Source organism: Micrasema longulum, unplaced genomic scaffold (genome assembly GCF_059751315.1).
Source record: "Micrasema longulum isolate JH-2025_06_02 unplaced genomic scaffold, ASM5975131v1 h1tg000498l, whole genome shotgun sequence".
Classification (NCBI taxonomy): domain Eukaryota; kingdom Metazoa; phylum Arthropoda; class Insecta; order Trichoptera; family Brachycentridae; genus Micrasema; species Micrasema longulum.
In genome coordinates, this window is record NW_028277695.1 from 180,105 (window position 1) to 202,141 (window position 22,037).

General features: G+C 33.3%; 1 protein-coding gene across 3 annotated transcripts in view; it reads right to left on the minus strand.

Annotated features, from left to right (window-relative positions):
• cno (adherens junction formation factor afadin) overlaps positions 1–21,587 on the minus strand; it is a 60,292-nt gene extending 38,705 nt beyond the window's left edge. For all 3 annotated transcript variants that reach the window (XM_088227293.1, XM_088227292.1, XM_088227291.1), the window contains exons 1-8: positions 21,197–21,587; positions 14,014–14,157; positions 9,838–9,946; positions 8,000–8,187; positions 6,152–6,308; positions 5,735–5,860; positions 4,945–5,102; positions 2,641–2,722 (exon numbers count right to left, since the gene is read on the minus strand). In XM_088227293.1, the coding sequence (XP_088083419.1) occupies positions 2,641–2,722; positions 4,945–5,102; positions 5,735–5,860; positions 6,152–6,308; positions 8,000–8,187; positions 9,838–9,946; positions 14,014–14,121 (928 nt within the window). In that variant the 5' untranslated portion in view covers positions 14,122–14,157; positions 21,197–21,587. The remainder of the gene's footprint in view (positions 1–2,640; positions 2,723–4,944; positions 5,103–5,734; positions 5,861–6,151; positions 6,309–7,999; positions 8,188–9,837; positions 9,947–14,013; positions 14,158–21,196) is intronic.
• Between the last annotated feature and the right edge of the window lie 450 nt (positions 21,588–22,037).

Sequence of the window (22,037 nt, forward strand, 5' to 3'; positions counted from 1 at the left end):
GTGAGGTTTAGGAAAAAACTTAAAACCCACATATTCTTTAAATTATTTTAATAAATCCGTAGCACGTGGTGATAAAATGAATTGTTTTACATAAATTATAAATTTTAAGTCAAATGAACTCTAAAAAGACTGTACTAAAATATCCATTTGCTAACAGTGCTGTAATGTTAAAGGAAAATATGAGTTATTTTGAAATACATGTATTTTTTTTTTTTAAATAACATACTCATACCTATACTGTTTTATAAAATATTTTTAATAATTTATGCCTGTTATAGCCAAATACAACTTCATAAGTTAAAAAATAAGAGAGATACAATAATATAAAGTTTTGTATTCGATATAGACTTATGTGACATAGAATAACTTTCTAAAGGGCCCTTTGAGTTATTATTTTATAAAAATGGTGTTATATAAGTTATCCGTAATAATAATATCTAGACGAATACATTAAATCTTTACAAAGACAAAATGCGGTAAACATTTTTCAATAGCACATATATCACAAACAAGTAAAGGAAATAATGAATAACGGAGTTCCTATTATGAGTTTTGGTTCAGTGCATGTGCACTCAGATATGAAGGACTCGATACATGCCAAGTTAGGCCTTGAACTAAAGGTCTAATACTAAACAAAAGAGAATTTAATCTCATACCTAACTGCATTACAAATTATTCACAGTACTAAAAGGTGGGTTTACTGTACCTTAATCATAAAAAAAATCATGAAGGTAGCATAAAAAGTACAGTTGATTCAAATTACAGGGATTTTTTTTGTGTTATGTAATAGTGTATTTTTTATTCTTAACTTATGTATACGTATTGTAAAATGCAAAGAAAAAGAAAAAATAAATAAAAAAAATAGTTTTATGTGTTTGTATTTGAGATTATGATGTTTCATAATTATATAAAATGACTCCCCGGCATGGGACAACCAAGAACATTATATGTAATGTAAAAAATATAATACATAAATTGCAAAAGAACAAATAAATAAATAATAATATTTATTAATCCATCTTTGAGAGATTTGCCAATTCTGGCTGTTTTTCTTTCATCGCTTCAACCAGTTTTATTAGTTATTGACAGTAAATATCTGAATTGATCGTATGGTTCTTGGGAAGGAGCTCAAAATACACAACAACTTTGTAGTTCCACCAAACAGACAGAATTTTTTATGCAATTCGGTTTTCAATGTGGTTTGTGCTGGTTCATCGTGCTTGGACTATGATCATTTTCGAATTATGATAGGATAGATGACCCATTTTTCATCAACAACGATGATAAGTTTCAAAAAAGATTCGCGGTCATTGCGCTTGAGATGCATATTGCAAATATTGATTTGTTGTGTTACATGAATGTTTTTCAATTCATGCGGAACCCATTCGAGCTTCTTGGAGTCATTTTAAGTGATTTTTAATTATTGTATGCGATACATTTAACCCGTCTGCAATCTCTCAAACAGTTATAAGACAATCCTTTTCAATTATGGCTTTGATTTGGTCATCATCAACTTCAGTAGGTCAACCAGAACGTTGATCATCTTTTAGTGAGAAATCTCCAGAATGGATTTTTTTGAACCAACTCAGACACGCGCGCTCTGTTGCGCAATCAATACCATAAACTTAACATATCTCTTTGTGAACCTCAGCGGCTTCATTTCCTTTACGGAAATAAAAAAAATACGTAGAAAATGCTTGTTTTTGCACTTCATGTTGAAATTGAAAAAAAAAAATACACACAAATTGAAAAAAAATAATTACAATTTAAAGTAACCTTAATATGATTAATATCAAACATCAAAAGGAAAAAATCAAAACACTGACAGAAGTTATTTAAATAAATTACAACGCCGTCTGTGTGTGAAAACCAAAATTACTTTCTTGCCAACCCAATAACATTTCACTTCAAATATATTTAACAAATGCTGTTCTACAACACTAAAGGAAGAAAATGTAGGTATACACTTGTAGACTGATAATATTTTTTTTAACGTTTGTGAAGTAAGAATAAAAAGCTTATAATACTAGGAATGTCAAAACAGTAAATTTTCTGCCCAATGAGGTTTTCTGAGCTATTGTGTTGTGAAGTTTTTCCGACATTTCGTATAGCATTACAGCGTGCTTCATCGGGGTTTATTTAATATGTGTGGGTATTGTGTAACATTCTTATAATTTACCCAAATACGAGTTGTAAATAACTTGCTATTAGAAAATGAGAATTAATTTGTGGTAGAGTTGGGTTCGAACCACGGACCTCTGATCCAAAACACTAGCCACAGGACCACAAATCGGTTTGTACTGTATCGCACTCGTTTCTCTCTGTGTCGTTTCACAGTCCACAATTTGATGTAATTTATTTATTACTTAATCATCTACGTATTTATTGTCGAGATATTTGCAAATCAGATTTGGCCGAACAGCACATAGAAACGAGGCATAAATTTTCCTTGAGACGAAAGAATCACAAAACTAGAAAAGTAAATGAAGCCGACCGAGGTGCCCCGCGAAATTCAATGTGTCTAATAATGCTGATGGAAACTTATTTGAATTTTGTGAAAAAACTATGTATTAGAATAACATATAACAATAAAAATATATTTCTAGCAAGAAGTACAAAATAACAGTGTATTTCACTTACCCCTATGTGGCTGCGTCATGACGATGGCTAAAGGGCATTCGTCATCATCGAGAATGTATTCCGATTTGTCTTGAGCGTCAACCTAGGTATAATATATGTAATGTTAGTTAATGACATCCATACACCTGATAAAGAATACAGTTCTGTATGTGAAAACTAGAATTTTGGATTAATGTTTTTGATGAAATGGCTATGTTCACACGAGAACAATATTGCCTTGACACAGCTCCGTGAACAGCCTCAAATGCGCAGGACAGGACACTGGGACAGTAAAAAAATTTGGCTGTTGTTCTCGGTGAAAGCTGGAAAAATTAATACCTGACGTTTGTTACCAGCGAGTTTGCGAAAAATATAATTTATTTTATACCAAGATGTATTGGAATTGTTAAAGAATGAACTAAATAATAAAAATTATATTTTCTGTCTCCATTTTCAGCAGAAAAAATGTGCAGAAGCGACACCTTCAAGGTCCTATCCGTGCGTGTTCACACGAAGACAATGCACCCGCTGGTGGCCAAACACGGTGCTGGGGGTAATCATTGTTCCACGGAGATAGCCTGCCCATCTATCTACTTTGAACCTGTCAGAAATCGAAATTGGGAGCTAAAGCATGGTATGGTAGGCGAATGATCCACCACTACACTGCGATGCGGACTCATCTCCACTTGATTTCCTTGTTCAGGATTTTTACCTGAGAGTAGCCACCGAGTAAAAAACAATCGTCCAGGATTCAGGTTCATTTTCACACACATCATCATCATACCACTTGTCCACACCTGTTGGTGCATAGGGCACTGCATTGGTACACTAAATGCATCGTATATTGATCATCTGTTACATGAAGGTATGGTGATAACCCTTACGCTTCAAGTGCCAGACCTTTTTACCCGTGAGTCGAACCCGGACCGCACACAAAACTGTATTTTTTATCGCTCAGACAAGGACACTCGATAATTAATTATGAGGGCTGTATGATAAACTTCCGTGTTAAATGATTGATGACGCCACTGACTCAAAATCTGTATACCAACATTTAAAGTCACCTTTGAAATGCCACCTATCAAAATTTCTGACAGGTTTATCGAGTAAATTTGTTTTGGTAGCTGTTGAAGGTGGACAAATTTATATTTAGTTGCAACCATGGGCAACGAGCAATATCAGTCAGTGATACAATTCTCATTTTTTTTATTGCGGAAATCAAAGCAAAGTGACATGACATTTATTAAGACCATGAACCCTTCGATGACTATCATCAGATATCGGTTCAATGAATTCATGCTCGGCCGAACTTCTATTTTTGACGAAGAGCGCGCAAGCTGTCCAAATGAAGTGACTACAGAAGATATGGTCCACTTAATCCACGATATCGTGTTAGCAGACCACTGGATGAAGATTAGAGATTGCTGACATTGTAATATCTCGATTGAAAGCATATAAAATATCTATAATAAACCAAATAGGCATGACAAAGCTGTTGGCGAAACGTGTGCCATGTTTGCCCACCTCGGTATAAAAACGGAATCGCACGGTAAGTTCAGAGCACTGTTTGGACATATTTAAGCGCAATCCGAAAAACTGTCTGCAGCCTTTCGTGACTGTTGATGAAACATGGATCCATCAATACGCGCCAGAAATTAAATAACAGTCAAAACGGTGAACTTCACTTGGCAAATCTACTTCAAAGAAGATGAGATGGTTGCATCGGCTGGAGAGGTCATAGCATCATCTTCACCAACGATTTGGGCAGTACTATGCTGATTTATTAGGCCGATTCAATGCTGAATTATGAGAAAACGGATTTAATTGTTAAAAACAAACTACTCCTGACAACGCAGCAGCTTACCTGTCTGCAATCGCCATAGTGAAGCTAGTTAAATTATGCTACCAATTGCTGACTCGTCCATTATTCTTCAGATTTGGTGCTCTGTGATTTCTTTTTGTTTCCAAATATGAAAAAATAGCTTGGCGGAAAGCGGTTCATGACAAACGAGAAGGCCATCGCCGAAACAGAGGCCAATTTTGCAAAATTTGACAAATCGTATTTTCTCGGATGATTTTAAAAAGTTGTAATATCTCAGGACTATATGTATCGAGATAAAAGAAGGTTATTTTGATAATTAAATATATCAACAAAAAAAAATATGCGTTTCGTTCCCTACATAAGTAGGTACTTATCATACAGCCCTAGTACCTACTCATAATGTATACAACCGAGACGGAGAACCATTGCAAAAAATGTCAAAAGTATTTCTGATATGAAATGAACACTATGCTATATTTACTAAATCTGAATGATAGAATTACCTGAACCAAGCAAAATGTTTGAGGGTCTACTTTTCCTAGTCCGTATTTATCCATCATTTCCTTAACAACACTAGCTGCACAGTCATTTATTGATAGTAATAGAGTTTTGTAAGGCACATCACAACACAACGATTCTCCGTATATTTTTAAGGTTCCTCCTGCAACAAAAAATCACACAATGTAAAATATTATACATTCATTTAATCAGATTTAATGAACCATTTATTAATAGAATAAATAAAAAATAAACTTTGTTTTTAACCATTTATTTTTTTATTTTAACTACCGACCAGTTTCAAAAGCTACACAAGCTTTTTAGCAGTAATAACTAATTATTACATCGAAACATATGGAGCTAATAAGTCAAGTCTTTTTGTCATGTTGTTCTTGTAAAGATAGGAAGTGTGAAGTGAGTTGGATATGATCTAGCTATGTGGTTAAAAACAAAGCTATTTTATACATTTTTTTATCATAATGATTAATTACAAAGTTAGTGCTTCAAATATAAATTTTACATTCATTAATTAATTAGTTATGCCTGGATTATATTAATAAATAACCTGGACTCTTGTCACGAGAATGTGAGAAAGTTATCAATATTTTTTGATACATTAAACTCAGATTTTTCATAGAAAATTAGAATAATTGTCTGAAATTTTGATGAAAACTAAATGGTACTATGTAATCATCAAAAGAAACCGATTATTTGATGTAAATTTTCTAATCTTGAGGTAAAAAATTGGAGTTTAGATTTGTTACTTTGAGTTGAGAAATTGTGAAAAGAATGTACCGGTGTCGGGACCCCCGTCTTTAGATCTAAACTGCTGAAGCTTTCTTTCTAGTTTCTGTTGGCGTCTTCTTCTCATTACTGCTTCAGGATTAGATATTGATCGGGTAAAAGATGTTTCAGGTAACTCTGCAATGAAAACATTATGTTTACAAGTTGCTGTAATAAGGTATTAAGAGTAAAACAAATATTATGAAACTATATTTTGAGAGTGAATTAAAATTAAACATTTTTGTTTTAAACCGCAAACTTACTAAGCATATCTCATTTATGTTCAACTGGCATCAGAATATATAATCTACATAATAATACTGCATATATTCTGAACCCTGGAAATTTCCTTCTTTTCTTTTTATATTAACAAAACGCAACACTGATATATATTTCTTTATATATAAATTATATCATTTAAATGTTTACCAGTATAAAGTTTTTCTGCTACGGGATAATTTTCATCTTTTGTCACATCTGATTTCATTCGAGACAATTTTTCTTTTTTCTTCAGTTCTTTTTTCTCTCTTTTTGATAATTTTCTCTTAAAATTAGAGTTGGCATCCACATTACTAACTACAGAAGACTGAAAAATAAAAATAATGGTTTAAACAACATTTTTTATATGAACTATTTAAGAGTAATGAAAAAGTAAGAGTAAAATGTAACTAATTGTTATACAAGAATGTTTGAAGATACGATATTGAAGCCAGAATAATAAAAAAATATGGTGTGTATAATATAGGCCTTAACCAATCAAATCATACCATCTCATATTTCGTATAATACTTGTTGCACGAATCATCTAATGAATTTTGCTTCAAATGCTAGAAAATTTGGCTTCTCAGACCTTAGTTAATTAGTTGTTCAGAGTGATAGCGAATATTCAGATATGTCAATTACTTATTCACACAAAATGTTAGGTTAGTAAACGATAAAAATGTAACAGTAAAGAATCTGCCATTAAAAATGTAAGTTTTATGATATAAGTATATCTACATGTACATTACAACCCTATACCAATCTAATACCAACTAGAAGCAAGAAAAACATGATTATTTCGGTCAGCATAGCAATGTAGCAACAGGTAATTTGTCTAATTATAAATTGTAAATTATAAAATGTAAATAAAATAAATGACAACTCAGTAAAAAAAAAAGGTCAACCCATCTTGATAGAAGACCTTAACAACTTTTGAATTTTATAGTTTTATATCCCTAATCTTACCGGCGTCAAACCCCGGAGCAGTTATAAGCTAATGAAAGCTAAAACTGGAAGAAACCATACAAAAAATGGACCTTTTGAATATGTGTTAACATTTATTGTGGACAACAAGGGCCTCAATTGATTATGATAATTATAATATAGATTTGCAAATTTAAAAACTATATTTGACCATTTAATCACACCACATTCGAAATTTTTTGACGAACTACAAATTGGGGATACTGGGTACTAGTTACGAGTTAATATATTATTTATGTTTAAAACATTAACTTTGTGGTCAAACATTTTAACTAATGTTAGTAAATATTAGTATATGACCAGTAGGAAGTGGTGAAAATTCTTTATACCACTCCAGAAGGCATACCAAAATGAAGATGGCTAGATAATGTGGACAGAGACATTAGAGCAATCGGGCTGACTGAACTGGTGAAGAGGTGCAGGGAGGAATGGTTACAGATTCTGGATGAGGCCAGGGCCCACGACGGGCTGTAGCGCCGCTGATGAGTGGGAAGTGGTTGTATAGTCATATTTATTAACATTAGTATGGATTATCATTCTTTTGGATCTGGAGCGTGCGGCCGCGGTCTCAATTTAGAACTAACACTGTATTCCTCCACTGTCATACTGGGAAATTAGAAAAAGGTGATTGTGCTGACCATGTGTATTTGATTGATCACAAACTGACAAATACTGCAGTGAGGGGTACAATGAAAGTTTTTAAAGTTTATTTGTTTTGTTATTTTCGCAGTTTGATTGTAAAGAAATATTAAATTTTCGCTTAATTAGTTTTAAAAAAATTGATATTGATATGCGAAACTGAAGAAAGACTCAAGTCTTTATGAACAGTTTCGGGAAAGGGGTGGATGCTTTCATTGTATTCTTTTGGATAATTTATATAGTGCCATTTGTGTGAAAATCATCTCAGGGGCACTACACAACAAATATCCCAACAAGTCTTACAGCTACAGAGCACATGGGGGGTTGAAATTCTAGTACATCGGCTTAATTACAACATACGTTGTCGATTTAAAGATTCTGGGTGATACATACCGTTTTATGGTCGACATTTTTCAACAAAAATCTTCCTTCTCTATCATCAATGTGCCAGTTTAACTGTACTAAAAGGGGTTTTTCATCGCCTGCCAATTTCCTCTCTTCGTGGGAATGTAATTCATATAAGGCATAAGAAGCTACCGAGAGCATTCTCATATCTGGACGGAATTTTTCTATTAATGTTTCTAGAAAATAAAATAAAACATTTAATTAACTCAAAATACATTTAATAAATAGTTTGTTTACGAGTAAAACAGCAATTTCAACGGCGGCATATTTTATTTTCTTTCTATAGAGACCATATTCGAGAAATCAAGAGTAAGGTAGGAGCAGCGGAACAATCTATAAGATATGGGAATTTAATTCGCATAAGATTGACGTTTTCCGTGTGAAGGAAAAAGAAGAATATCCAGAGCTGGCAAGGGAAGCTTTGAAATGATTAATACCATTCGCCACATCCTATCTATGTTAACTGACGTTATCTTCAACGCAATGGTGGACATGAAAACTCAAAAGAGAAATAGTCTCCAATCAGAAAATGTTAAAAAAATAAACAGACGCAGCTTTCTCGCTGAAATTATTGTATTTTATTGTAACGCAGAACCTAAAACCCCAGTTTTTACTTTTGCTTTGACCCCTTAAAAGGCTTTGCAACCCACAGGTTGAAAAACACTGATCATCTACACCATTGATTGATTTTAGAAACAACTCTATCTACTGAGGTTAAAAATGGAACAAAAAATGTAACACTAATTTTTTTTTCATTAGGAAATAAGTAAACAAGGTGAAACCTTGATTTATTGTTTTTCAAGGGACATAACTGTTTATTAGCATGAAATAGAACATGTTTTTGGGATGAAATAACTCCATTTTAACTTCAAATACATTGCATTTAAACGGACGGGAAGACAAGTTCAAAATTCATTTATGAATTCACATGGTTATTTATTTCTGCTTACTGAATTGGTTTTCATGGTGTTAGTGAATAACAGAAACAATGTGCAAATAGCGCATTCTAAAAATTAGCTACATATTTAACATTAAAACATTAACTAGTTTTAAAGCACTGAAAGAAAATACCATTCACATGTATTATTTTCTTTGTTATTATAGAATTGCACTCAACAAAAACTGCATTTTTATTAGAAATAATGCTCACAACTGCATACCAGCTGCCTTTTAAATACCGAGAAATTCGACGACATAATAATTATGAAATACCTTTTTTTTTCATCTGTTTTTAAAAACTGTTATTATTTAAATTAATTGTGAAGATCAATGGCCTGAGTCATCAATAACCATGCTAGAATGAATCTTGCTCTTGGATCTTGAATGAAGCTTTGTATCACAAAAAAGGCACATCGCAAGAATTTATTTACAGGGACCCGCCACAATGGATCTACACAGGTCGGAGTGACACCAGGAGCGTATTTGGTACTGACCCCCATTTGCAAGAAAGAAAATAATGGCCTTCTTAGATATAAAGTTAAAAATGCATTTTTTGTGTGTTTAAAATCATCTCTCTAACCATCAAAAGGATGCATACTGTATTCCTGTTAAAATTGTTCCAATATGTTTTATGATACAATCAAAATATTGTAATACTATTATGTCATGAGAATATAGGTCAAGGTACATTTATTAGTAAGGGTTGCATCTTATATTATGGAAACACATTATTTACAGATAACAATCAATGTTTCCATAGACACAGTTTGATCTATAAAACCTACTTCTTGAGGGGAACATGCACGTCTTATAAGGGAAGGTATATTAAATTACATTCCTTTGTATTTTATCAACTTTTAAATAATGTATAATGAAAACAGATTTACCTATAACATCATTGGCCGTGGCATCAGAAGCGACTCTTATACATTTAGTAGCAACTTTCTGGCCAGAGTCTTGGAAATAAAATCTCATAACACCGTGAAAGCTGAGATCCTGTAATAAAGAAATAATAAGTGGGTTATTCATTGTATAAATGATGTTCCGCAAATGGATCTAGCAATTATTTCCAAAACTGCATGATAAATTAATTACGAGGAAATAAAAAAATCATTGCTGAAGTTGTTTTAAAAATAATATAAATACTTTTTGGTAATTAATGTTGCGAACAATTCATAAAATAAACTTAAGTACTACACAAGAGAAATGATAATAATTAAGAAACCGATATGACCTGCATAGAATATAAAATGTCGAAAAAAAATGGGTTAGTTACATATGATAAAATTATCCAGGGATTCGAACTGTCAGTAGGGTCACAGTGAGTCACATCTTGCTGGAGGGTGTGATTCTATAAAATGCTGTAAATGCCCAGTCCCATAACACCGACAGCACTACTGACTAGTCCAACTAGTTAGCATTCACATCGGAAACCCTGGGCAGTGGGATAAACAAACCTCATAAAGGTGTGTTCACAGCAGATTACGAGAGGATGAAAGGCGAGTTTCTAGCGCCGCAAAACCAAAACCAACCAGCTAAGGTAAGGCGACCCCTACAGAAAAATGCACCAGGAGGCAACGGGAAACCACTCTGATCATCTTTTCCCAGGAATCCCTATGTAGAGTACATCCAACAAACAGTAGACCTGGCTGCGGAATATAAGAGAAGCGCAGGACCGAGATGCTTTCGCTATAGTGATCGCCAACGTTGGAGGGACCCGACAAGGCACCGCAAGAAGAAGATGCAGTATTGAAGATTTTGAGTTTCTTTCCAAACCCATATACACAAACAAACAAACCGTTACGCCGTTTCTCCACAGGGGTAGTCAGAGGATAGAATGCCATTTTGAACTGTCTGAATATAGGCCTCGCTTCCTCTACATTCATACATCTTCTCATGCACCCACACTGATTATAATACTTTTGACATGTCCATCTTCTAGTATTTATTGGATCAGGCATGCCATGTCTTTCTCGGTCTCATCCGCTTTCCGCATGCATCAACATTCTCACTGTAAATATTTTTAGCCATTCTTTTGCTGACACAAAGAATAAACATGAAAACAATTACCTGACCAAATTTTTATCACTTTCAACTAAAGAATATAAATATTGAATAAAATGAAGTTTCGTGTTTATTTTATTTTTCCTTATTAAAGCTTCCTTAGTAAAGCAGGATTTTAATGTAGGTTTGCATATGACATGATTGTTATTTTCAGCTGGATCAATTACAAATATGATTTTGAAAAAAAAAAAAAAAAATTCTAATTGTTAAGTAAAAATTGACACCTAGCTCTGCGTGCCTTTTTTGCTAAAACATGTAAAGTAGATCAATTAAAAATATACCCTTCACGGGAGAAGGATTAAGGAAAGTAGCATTATAAGCAGGTTAGGTTACACTTGTAAGATTTCAGACAAATATGTGGCTATGGAATAGTGGTGTTTACAATTCCCAGTTGTGGAATATTATTCTGATAAGTAATAATGATCACGGTACGTGTATCTTATTTATAACAGACTATAACATTATTTCTGTTGAAACTATTTGTGCGCGTCGTGTGATTCAGATCAAAATCTTAACTTAAGATACATCAACTCAATTCATTTATTTAATATAACATATACATTACAAACATATATTCAATACATACATATTATAAAAAGGAAAAAATACATAAAAGAGATTCATGTCAAAGTTGTAGGAGAATCCTGATCCGGAAAACCCCTTCGGATACATGAAACAGATCATTATCCAAAGCGATGTTGTTCAGCATAGCGGTAGCCCTTCCAACAGGCATAACCATAGGCAGGTTGGTCCTGCATATCGGAATATGAAACAATCTATGCTGACGCTGTCTTAGGTAATTATCAGGAACATACAAACCAATGCTCATCGTAATCTCAGAATTATCGATCACACCGCGCAACAACCGATAAAAATGTGTAGTCAAATACACATTCCTTTTAGTCTCTAAACTGTTGTAGCCAAGCATACCCTGGAGAAACTCGGTCGGGTAGAGCCAAGGATAATACCCGCACTCTCTCATGTAGAGATATCTCAGAAACTTCTTTTGGATTTTCTCTATCATAAGAGAGTACTTCAGTTCATGTGGCCCCCAAATCATCGAGCCACTCTCGGGTCTACTTCGCACCGAGGAGTTGTAAAGGGTTCTCAGTACGCGGGTATTTTCGAAAACCCTGGCAGTACGCAGAACAAATCCTAACATCTTCAATGCATTACCACTGATTGTCTCTATGTGTTCATAAAATGTCAGGGTGCTCACAAATCTAACGCCCAGATCCTGAACATTTGATGTTCGTATCAGATTCTGGTCATTCATTTTACAGTGAAAAAATAGAGTTTTTTGGGCCCTAGTGAAGGACATCACGATCATCATGTCCCTATCCACAGACTGTGGTGCATAGGGCACTGCACTGTTACACCAAATGCAGGGTATATACATCTGTTTCATGAAGGTAAGGTGATCAGTCTCACTCTTCAAGTGCCAGTCCAGAAACAAAAAGTATTGGAGTAAAACCACCTTTCAAATCAATATTTCCTCCCCAGGAATCGAACCCGGGACCTCGAGTATGGTAGGCGAAAGCGCCAACTATTAGACTACGAGGCAGACCTATCTCTGTTTGATTTCCTTTTATAGGATTTTTACCTAGTAGTTGTCGAGTCAGTAAATAATGCAGGTAAGGAATTCGGACTCAAAATGAACACTAAAAACCAAAGTTGTGGTGACCAGCAAACAGAGAGGCATTAACATCCATCACACTATAGACGGTACTGGGATAGAACAGGTTACCCATTTTTAATATTCAGGATGCTGGCTAAATAGCGAGTGAAATCCGGATTCAGATATTAAGATCAAAATTGAGATTGCGAGATCAACCTTCTATAAAATTCAGAAACTCTTGTGGAACCGAGATCTGAGACTAAGCACAAAATGGAAAGCAAAAAAAACTTATGTATTGGCAGTGTTCTGTATGGAGTGGAGAGTTGGACTCTCAAAGTCTCAACGATGAACAAAATTGCGGCCTTTAAACTTTGGTTGCGCAGAAGAATGCTTCGAATCTCATGGACCGATCGTGTCTACAGTGAAACAGTTTTAAGCATCATGAACAAAGAGAGGGAGTTACTGACCACCGTCAAAAGAAGAAAAGCCTCATACTTTGGACACATTTTCCGCAGTGAGAAGTATGCCCTTTTCCAACTTATTATGGAGGGAAAAATACGAGGGCAGGCGGGGTATGGAATAGAAAAGAGCATCATGGCTTAGAAATCTTAGACAGTGGTTCAGTGTGCCGGATGCAGCAGCGCAGACTGACCCACGATCGTGAGAGTTTGAGATGTTGGTCGCCAAACTCCGGTAGGAACGGCAAAAAAATAAGAAATGGGCCTCTTGTGAGGTGCAATTTGAATAAAAAAAAACAGAGAATATATACACCATGTTTCAGGGCCATACCGCAAAACTTCAGAGGAACATTCTTCAAGGTAAACTCAACTTTTTAAAACTAATGTTAGTATATAACCACTTTCCAACCTTTTTATGTATCTCGGTTTTGAGACATACCCGTCTCTTCGCCAGGACACTCACTACACCAACACCACCGCATCCAAACATTTCTATGCATGTTCGGACACGGTGGTGTTTGCATCCCCTTTACCTCTGCATGTAATTAATGCATTTTTTGTAAATGCTGTGTATACTACAGTTATGGTAAAGGCAAAAGTGTATTTTAGAAATTGCATAATGGTTTAGTGAGTGTCCCGACGAAGAAACAGGTACGTCTCGAAACCGGTAGATATAAAAAATCGGTAAGTGGTTGTATACTAATATTTACTAACATTGGTTAAAATGTTTGACCACAAAGTTATTTTTTAGACATAAATAAAAAAATATATATTTATATTAAAAAATGCAATTTTAAAAAAAAAACATTAGAATGTTTTTCAAAGTACATCATAATAAATCTTCCTCTGAAGTTTCGCAGCGTGGCCCTGAAAAACACTATGTATAATAAAAAAAATCTACAATGATAGATTCATTGGCGTACCTCGTTGGGTTCACTCAGCTCAAACAGGTCGAGTCTGTTGACGTTCCATTGTTGGATCATGTTCCGAAGAGCCTCTCTCTCCAGCATCCTCTTGTCAGGGCCATTCATGGTGGCGGCTAGTAGTTCTTCACACCATTAAACTATCTAGAAAAAAAAACATAATTCAATATCGACCTTCAGGTTTAAAAGCCAAACAGTAAAAATAGTAACAGATCCATAATAATATATAACGAAGGATGTTTAAATGTAATAAATACAGTATAGAAAACAGTAAGATAAAATGGAAAAGCTCTGTAATAACACTGATACTGAAAGTCGACAATGCAAAGCAAGTTGAAGATAGACCTGTAAACGGGTTGCCTAAATATGAACAAATCCTTGGATATAGATAGTAAAAGAACAGCTCATTGAATACCATAAAAAAAGAAATATTAGTGAGTTAACAATCTGGATTTAGTAACTGAAACTGCAGTAAACTATATTGTAAATCAATGTAAACATTGCACTGATAAGAGTGTATAGTAGCCGTTTTCTTAGATTTTAAAAGAGCATTTGAGACAATCAAAAGAAGTAGACTACTGTGTAAATTAAAAAGTATAGGAATTAATTGACAATAATGAGCTAAAATGGTAAGTGATTATTTAAATGATAGAACACAAAAAACAAAATTTGGGAATGCACTATCTTTCGAAAAAACTACTAATCTAGGAGTTCCACAGGGATCAGTTTTGGGGCCAACACTTTTTATTATTTATATAAATGATTTTGATAAATGCTTAAAATATTATTCTGTTAAACTTTTTGTCAATGACATTCTGCTCTATGTGGCCGAAAACAATGTTGATGATGCTTGCAATGAGATGCAAATAGATTTAAATCAAATATTTTATTGGATATAAATAAATTAAACGAAGTAAAATCATGAGAGTAAGCAATAAAAAAATTAAAGAATGCAATAAACTTAACATTCACGGGGAAAATATAGATGTAATAATAGATGAGCAAAAATTTGCATCACATTTTGAGTATATCAACAACAAAATTTCTAAAAAGGTAGGATTTTTAAATAGAATAAGAAAAAATCTTCGTTTAAATACAGGTTATCTAATTTTTAAAGCAATTGTTTTGCCGCATTTCAATTATTGTTCTAGTGTTCTTTTTCTGAGCACTGAAAATCAATATGTCATGCAGAAAGCTCAGAATGGGGGAATGAGGACAATACTGAGATGTGGAAGATATACAAAAATTCAACATATGTCGACGGTACTGAACGTGCTTTCGGTGAAGCAAAGAGTAATTTTAAATACTTAAGTGTCAATATTTAAATTAAAAAATTAATTATTGCCTGAATACATCGACAGTCAGATAGCAGAAGGGACCATCTGTATTTTTTCTGTTTTTTAGTTTTCAAAAGTTTTAATTAATATATCAGTAAATACACACAGAAAAAAAAGCTAAGCTCCTGACGTCACTGCGACGTGACTAGATTTATTGTGACGGATGTATGTGAATTAGTTCTTGCTCTCCAAGCCGAGATCTTTAAAGAGCCTGGCTGCTGAGCGGAGGGCGAATGTTCTCATATTGCTAAATATCCTCCCTCGGGCCTAAACCTTTACTGTAGCAATATAATTTTTTTTTACATTAAATTATTATTGCCTATTTTTAAAATTAGTAGACTATTTCCCTAGGCATAAAAAAATTATATAAAGGACCCAAAGTTTTATATGCGCAAAATAAAATAATCTATTATACTTTGTGAAAAAGTAAGTCAAGAATCTTGGACAGGATTATTGAGTACTTGTGACTCAAATAAAGCACTAGAAATGTTTATTAAAGTTTTACACTATCCATTATGAATTGGTCGCAACACTCATATGTCAATTTGACAGTACTTTAGCGCCAAAAATTATGACTTACAGTTCATTAATCCTTTGGCAGCTCATATTAGTGTGTGTTGGTGTACTATCTGTTGTTTTTTTTAAATTTTCTTAATAAAGGATTAATTTTATAAATTGCTTGCATAAAAAAGTGTTTTTGAGTTGGTTTAAATCATGGATATCACGCCGAGGAAAAGGGAAAGATTATAACCTTATGTGAACATACATCAATGACTCGGAAGAAGATTGCAAATTAATGTTTTGTGAGTCAGAGAGCAGTCAGCAAGATTATTGAGCAGAAAAGAGAAACAGGGTCAGTTGAAGCAAAGAGAATTGGGAAATGTGGAGGGAACCGGAAAACTAGTGTCCGAGATGAAATATCTTTAATCAGAAATAGTAAGTTAAACCCCAGAAAAACAAGTTACGAACTTCAACGAGATTTGGCAGCCACTGGGGTGATGATACATGACTCAACAGTACGAAGAAAACTCATTGAATCTGGAAGAAAGGCAATTCGACCACAGAAGAAACAGCTCCTTGCGGCACGTATGATGAAGCAAAGGCTCATATAGGCTAGAAAATATACCAAATGGACTGTAGAAGACTGGAGGAAGGTGCTGTTTTCAGATGAAACCCACTTTCTCGTGCAGGGATATCGCACAAAATTGGTTAGAAAAAGTGGGGATGAAAAACTTACTGTGGCTCATATTGACCAAACTGTGAAATACCTGTGAAGAAGATGTTTTGGGGCTGCTTTTCGTATATGAGGACCGGATCTTTGATACCAATAGAAGGAATGATGAATAGCCTAAAGTACAAAGCTCTATTGGAGCAGCATTTGAGTACAGAACTGAGTAAATATTGTCTTAATGGTGGAGCAGTATTTTAACAGGACTCAGCTCCTTGTCAAGTATCGAAGTTTATGCTTAAGTATTTCAATGATAAAAAGATAACTCATTTAGACTGGCCTGGAAATTCACCTGACCTTAACCCTATAGAAAATTTTTGGGCGATTTGTAAATCTAGGATACAAAATTGGACTGCACCACCAAGATAAAGATGATAGAAGCTGTTATTCAGATGTGGTTTCGAGATGACACAATAAAATAAAATTTCCGAAGTTTAATTGATTCCATGCCAAAACGTGTTCAGGCCGTTATAAAAGCAAAAGGAGGACATACATCCTATTTAATCAAAAATATTCCATGATTGTATGTCACATGTAACTTAAAATATTAATAAAAAACGTCTTTTATGATTACAAGGAATTGTATTCCATTAATTTGCACAATACTCTATATATATCCTCTCTGTGTGCTCTCCCGAAACTGTGGTAGTATTACTAATAACAAAGTTTTATTTTCATAATAATTTATGATGAAGTGTTACCAAGTGAATGCCGATTCAATTGATAATATTAGTCCTGTTACATTTAGAAATGTTATCAACAAGTTCAATTAGAATGTTACATGAAATCTATGTAACTAATACTATCTGAGTGCTGATACTTTTTTATTAATATTAATACATGTTCTAGAAAATTATTTACGACGAAATCACGATTTAAACTTGCTGTTCATTGCTAAAGCTGTGAAAAACGGTATACAATATAACACATCGTCGGTGATACTGCAATACCGCGTAACTACCAATGAGGAACTTCAGCCCTACGGGAAATTGAAAACAAAAAATGTTTTCTTACGCACAGTAAAAATTAGAGCATTAAATTATATGGCAAAGTTTCTTGAAAATGTAATTTTAATCAAAACTAACTACTTTTAACAATGTCACTAGCTCATATGAATCAATCAATGATAAGAGTTGTAGAAGATTTCCGGTTTACTTATCACCAATGGACCAATCGGCAGAACTAACCGAGAAGAAGCGGAAGGGAAGTTGAGAAATCATACGCGGAGTAATTTCAAAAATACAAAACTTTAAAAAATCATAGCGCTGATAAAACAATACATAAAATTTTAAAAATATATTTTTCGGGTTAGTAAAATTAACAAATAAAAAAATAAATAAAAACCACTGAACTTCCTCATTGAATTTTTTGGCAGAGGAACCTAAAAAGCATAATGTTAATATATTAATTACGATTTTAATCAACCAAAAATACCGCTGGAGTATCAGAAAAACTATCATAATTTAGAGTAAAAACAGCAATAATTTAAACTAACCGCTCTCCCTATAACAAATTTACAGCAGTAAAAAAATTTTGTAAAAAAAATATGCGGTATTGCAGTATCGCCGATGATATCAATATGAGTATAATCATTAACTGAATAGTAAATTATTAGTGAATTAAATAGGAATTTAATTGTAAAATATATATAGTTTAGTTAATCTTGGTAAGGTAGCTTAAGAAAAACATTATTATTAGAGATGAAACGCATACCGGATAGTAGCTTAACATCATGCTGATATAAACTGCAAAAACTTCGTGAAATCAACGCCACTAAATTGATTTATTGATAACGACTGTGTTTGAAGAAAAAGAAGTAACCTTTATTATTGTAAAAATCGACTTTTTAAAATTTAACCTGCAATTAAAAAATGTTCATCTAAAATATATCTGTGTGAAAAAAATAAAGCGCAAGAGGTAAAACTAGCTAAAACCATTATAATTATTGAATTAATAAACTTATAAACTGTATTCATATGCAATTTATTGTTCGAGTGATTACTAAAAATATCATTAAAAAATCTAAACCCCATTTTATGCCCATTAAAAGTTTTATTTTTAACTATGAGAGAAATCTAGTACTGGGGTGTTATACTGTTCTTTAGTCATCTTGTAAAATTTTACTCCTGTGAGTAACCGCCTTTTATCTGAACATGGTCGATATATAAAGAAGATACAAATAAAAACTAGATAGACAATCTTGAAAAACTGTTAATCATCAAAGGATGTCCGGCTATCCGGCTTAGGGGCTTGCCAAATATCCGGTAGCCGGCCAAACCGCAATCTGTTTCATCACTTATTATTATATATAATTTTTTGACATCTTTAAATAAGAAGTATAATAAGTACATTGAATTTTCATTCATTTCAATTTACGTAAGTAAGTTTTACTTTAATTATTCTCAAGTACCATAAATATTTATGCTTGTAGGATTTTTTCCCTTTGGTACAATGGTTTTGCACAGCATTCCTTTGTTTTGCAGTATCTTATACTTACTTATTCATGTACATTGATAAAAGGTAAATAAACAAATATAATAAATAAAAATTATAACCTTAAAAATTAAGATTTGTAAAGTGATTCAAATAAAAGTATCACAAATAACATACCATAATTTATCTAAGCATTTTAAGACAGTTTTACCAGTAAACTCTACACTTCACTGAGAGGTCAATTAGTACTATCCAATATTAAAATAATTTCAATGTCTCTTAATTATTTATTTTGCCTCAAAAATTATATTCATATAAGTATTATCTATATTAATTACGATTTTCACTTGGAAAAACATCTCAATTTCAAATTATATAAAATAAAGATTGTGGATAAACTATCAATGGCACATTCTCCTGCTTAGCATATACAGGTGTTCTTTAAACCCTGTCACATCCGAAACCACGATGATCAGTATGAGCAAGAAGACATATTGGCACATTAAAATAAATTTTTAGAGCAAATAAAATTTAAAACAAATAAAATATTTTAAAAAACAAAGGTTGCAAACTTCTGCAGGAGAGAAACGAGGTGGGGGGAGGGGGGAGTCTGACACATGGTTAACCACGCGGCCGCGCCCCCCTCGCTTCTCCCCTACAGAAGTAAGCAACCATTTGTTCTTATTAATATTTTATTTTTACAAATTTTCTTCGTTCTAAATATTTTTTTTAATATGCCAATATGTCTTCTTGCCCATACTGATCATCGTGGTTTCGGATGTGACAGGGTTTAAAGAACACCCTGTATTTTTGTTCTTTAATTAATCAAATGAAAGGGGTTTTATATTTACTTTAAATGTAAATAAACAATTTAGAGAAACAGATTCAGTAATAACAATTTGTGTTATTCAAAATAAACTATTAACAGACTTCAACCAGATGTATTTATAACCAAAACAAACACACATTTTGAAGCATAACAGAACACCGAAGGGGAAAATGCAAAATAAATTCATTAAAAAACTATTTACTTAAACTAATGAAACCGGATATTTCCTACACAAATTTCTTAAAAATTTTATATTATTTCACTTGTCGGTATTTTCAAAACAATAAGGACAACTCTTAATAATATCTTCAATAAAAGTTTACTAGCCACTGGAGAGATAATAAGATAATAACTGAACAAATTAACTTAATTATTCCTAATCGGTTATTTATTTTCCTTGAAAAAACTTCAGATAACAGGTGAACACAATTCTTATCAAGTGGAGTAGAAATAAAAAGTAACTTCTTCCAAATAAACATTTGTTTGCTAATCAAATAGGATTAAAGTGTGACACCATTGCTAAGTGGGCAAAGTATAGGTGTCACACAATAAGCAACCTAGCTCTTTAGGTTTCGTGACATTCATTCAGTTCATTCATTCTACAACCAACAGGCATGACACATAACTAAGGAACGTCATACTTAGGCCTGGAAAGGGCAATCTTACTCATAGGTGGAGTAGGTATCAAATTAGCAGCCACCAGATAACGAAAGTAACAAGTGGTTCAATTTATCGCAAGTATGTTATCATTTAAAAAAGAAGAAAAATAGAAAGTACTATATCAAAAGTTATTTCTATGAACAACTTTGAAATGAACTGAGTACAAGCGTAAAAATATGGAATTCGGGGCATTGCGTACTAAGTCAATTGCGGAGCATATGGGAAACCGCTTTACAGAATAGTAAATTACTAAAGCTGTTGAAAAATACACACGTATCACGCATCATCATTCAAAACGTTCGAGAATTCTTTTTGTTCTAACTTCGAATTGTGACATGTACGCGCAATCAAAAGTTACGATCTATCCGTGCTGTTCTTTTCAGTTGACAAATTCCAGCACGCCTCAATAAATATTTTGGAATGCATATACATAATCAACAGAACAAAAATTTTACTTCGAGCAATTCCGGTTCTAACACAATCACAATAATACTACTTCAATTGGTATTTAATGTCCTACTACGCCCTGGATATACAAACGACTTACTTAAACATATCCGCAAATAAATTATCGAAAAAAGTATTATTTCCACTAAACAACCGTAAAATGTTATATTTGTCACACATACAACTTTCAAACTTCAAAAGTTAAAACATTTAGGTAAATATTTCATTACTTATCGCAAAAGTTGATACCTTAAAAGCAGAAGTATTCCGATTGATGTTATCCCTGTTCAACTAACAGGTAAACATATCACCTCATCCTTGTCACAAACTTTAAAACTTTTAACACAATACGTTGGCTTGTTTTTGCGCTTGTTTCAGCGCGCATGGAAACGAGAAAATACGAAATAGGCCGAAGAACAAATATTTCGCCGGATTAGATATATTTACTTTCAAATACTACTAACACTTATAATGGAATGCACTTGAAACTTCAAACGACTAAAAAAAAACGGATGTTGAATACCTGTTCTGACAGAACATTGACATGTAGATGTGAAACCTAACGACTAGTCACCGCGAACGAAGTAACGCTCTTCTGCGCAGCTACAGTTTAGATTCTGTAAAAAAAACTTTTCACTGCGCATGTTTAGTTAGTGGAGATCAAACTGTGTGGCGTGTTAAATAACTTCGACTAAAGGATCAGACATAGGTGGCCACACACGTACGGACTATTGAACGACGTACTAAATGATATTTAATTCACAAATTTATTATTAGAATACCCTGCAGATTATTGTTTTGAATTTAAAATGATGTCTTTATTATAAAGAGGTCGAAACATGTCTATTTAACCAATGGTCTTCTAGTTATTAGTAAAAACGCACCTATATTTATTTTATGATATTCTTATTCTTATACTTTGAGGTGGGGGGTCAGTGCTATGCGTCAGTGCTATCAGTGCGACCTGTGAAGATCTATTATGAAGGGTCCCCGTGAATAGTTCTCGCTCTCCAAACTCAGGTATTTTAAGAGCCTGGATATTAAGTCGAAAGCGAGAGTTCCCGTTTTGCTAAATTTCCCCCTCCAAGCC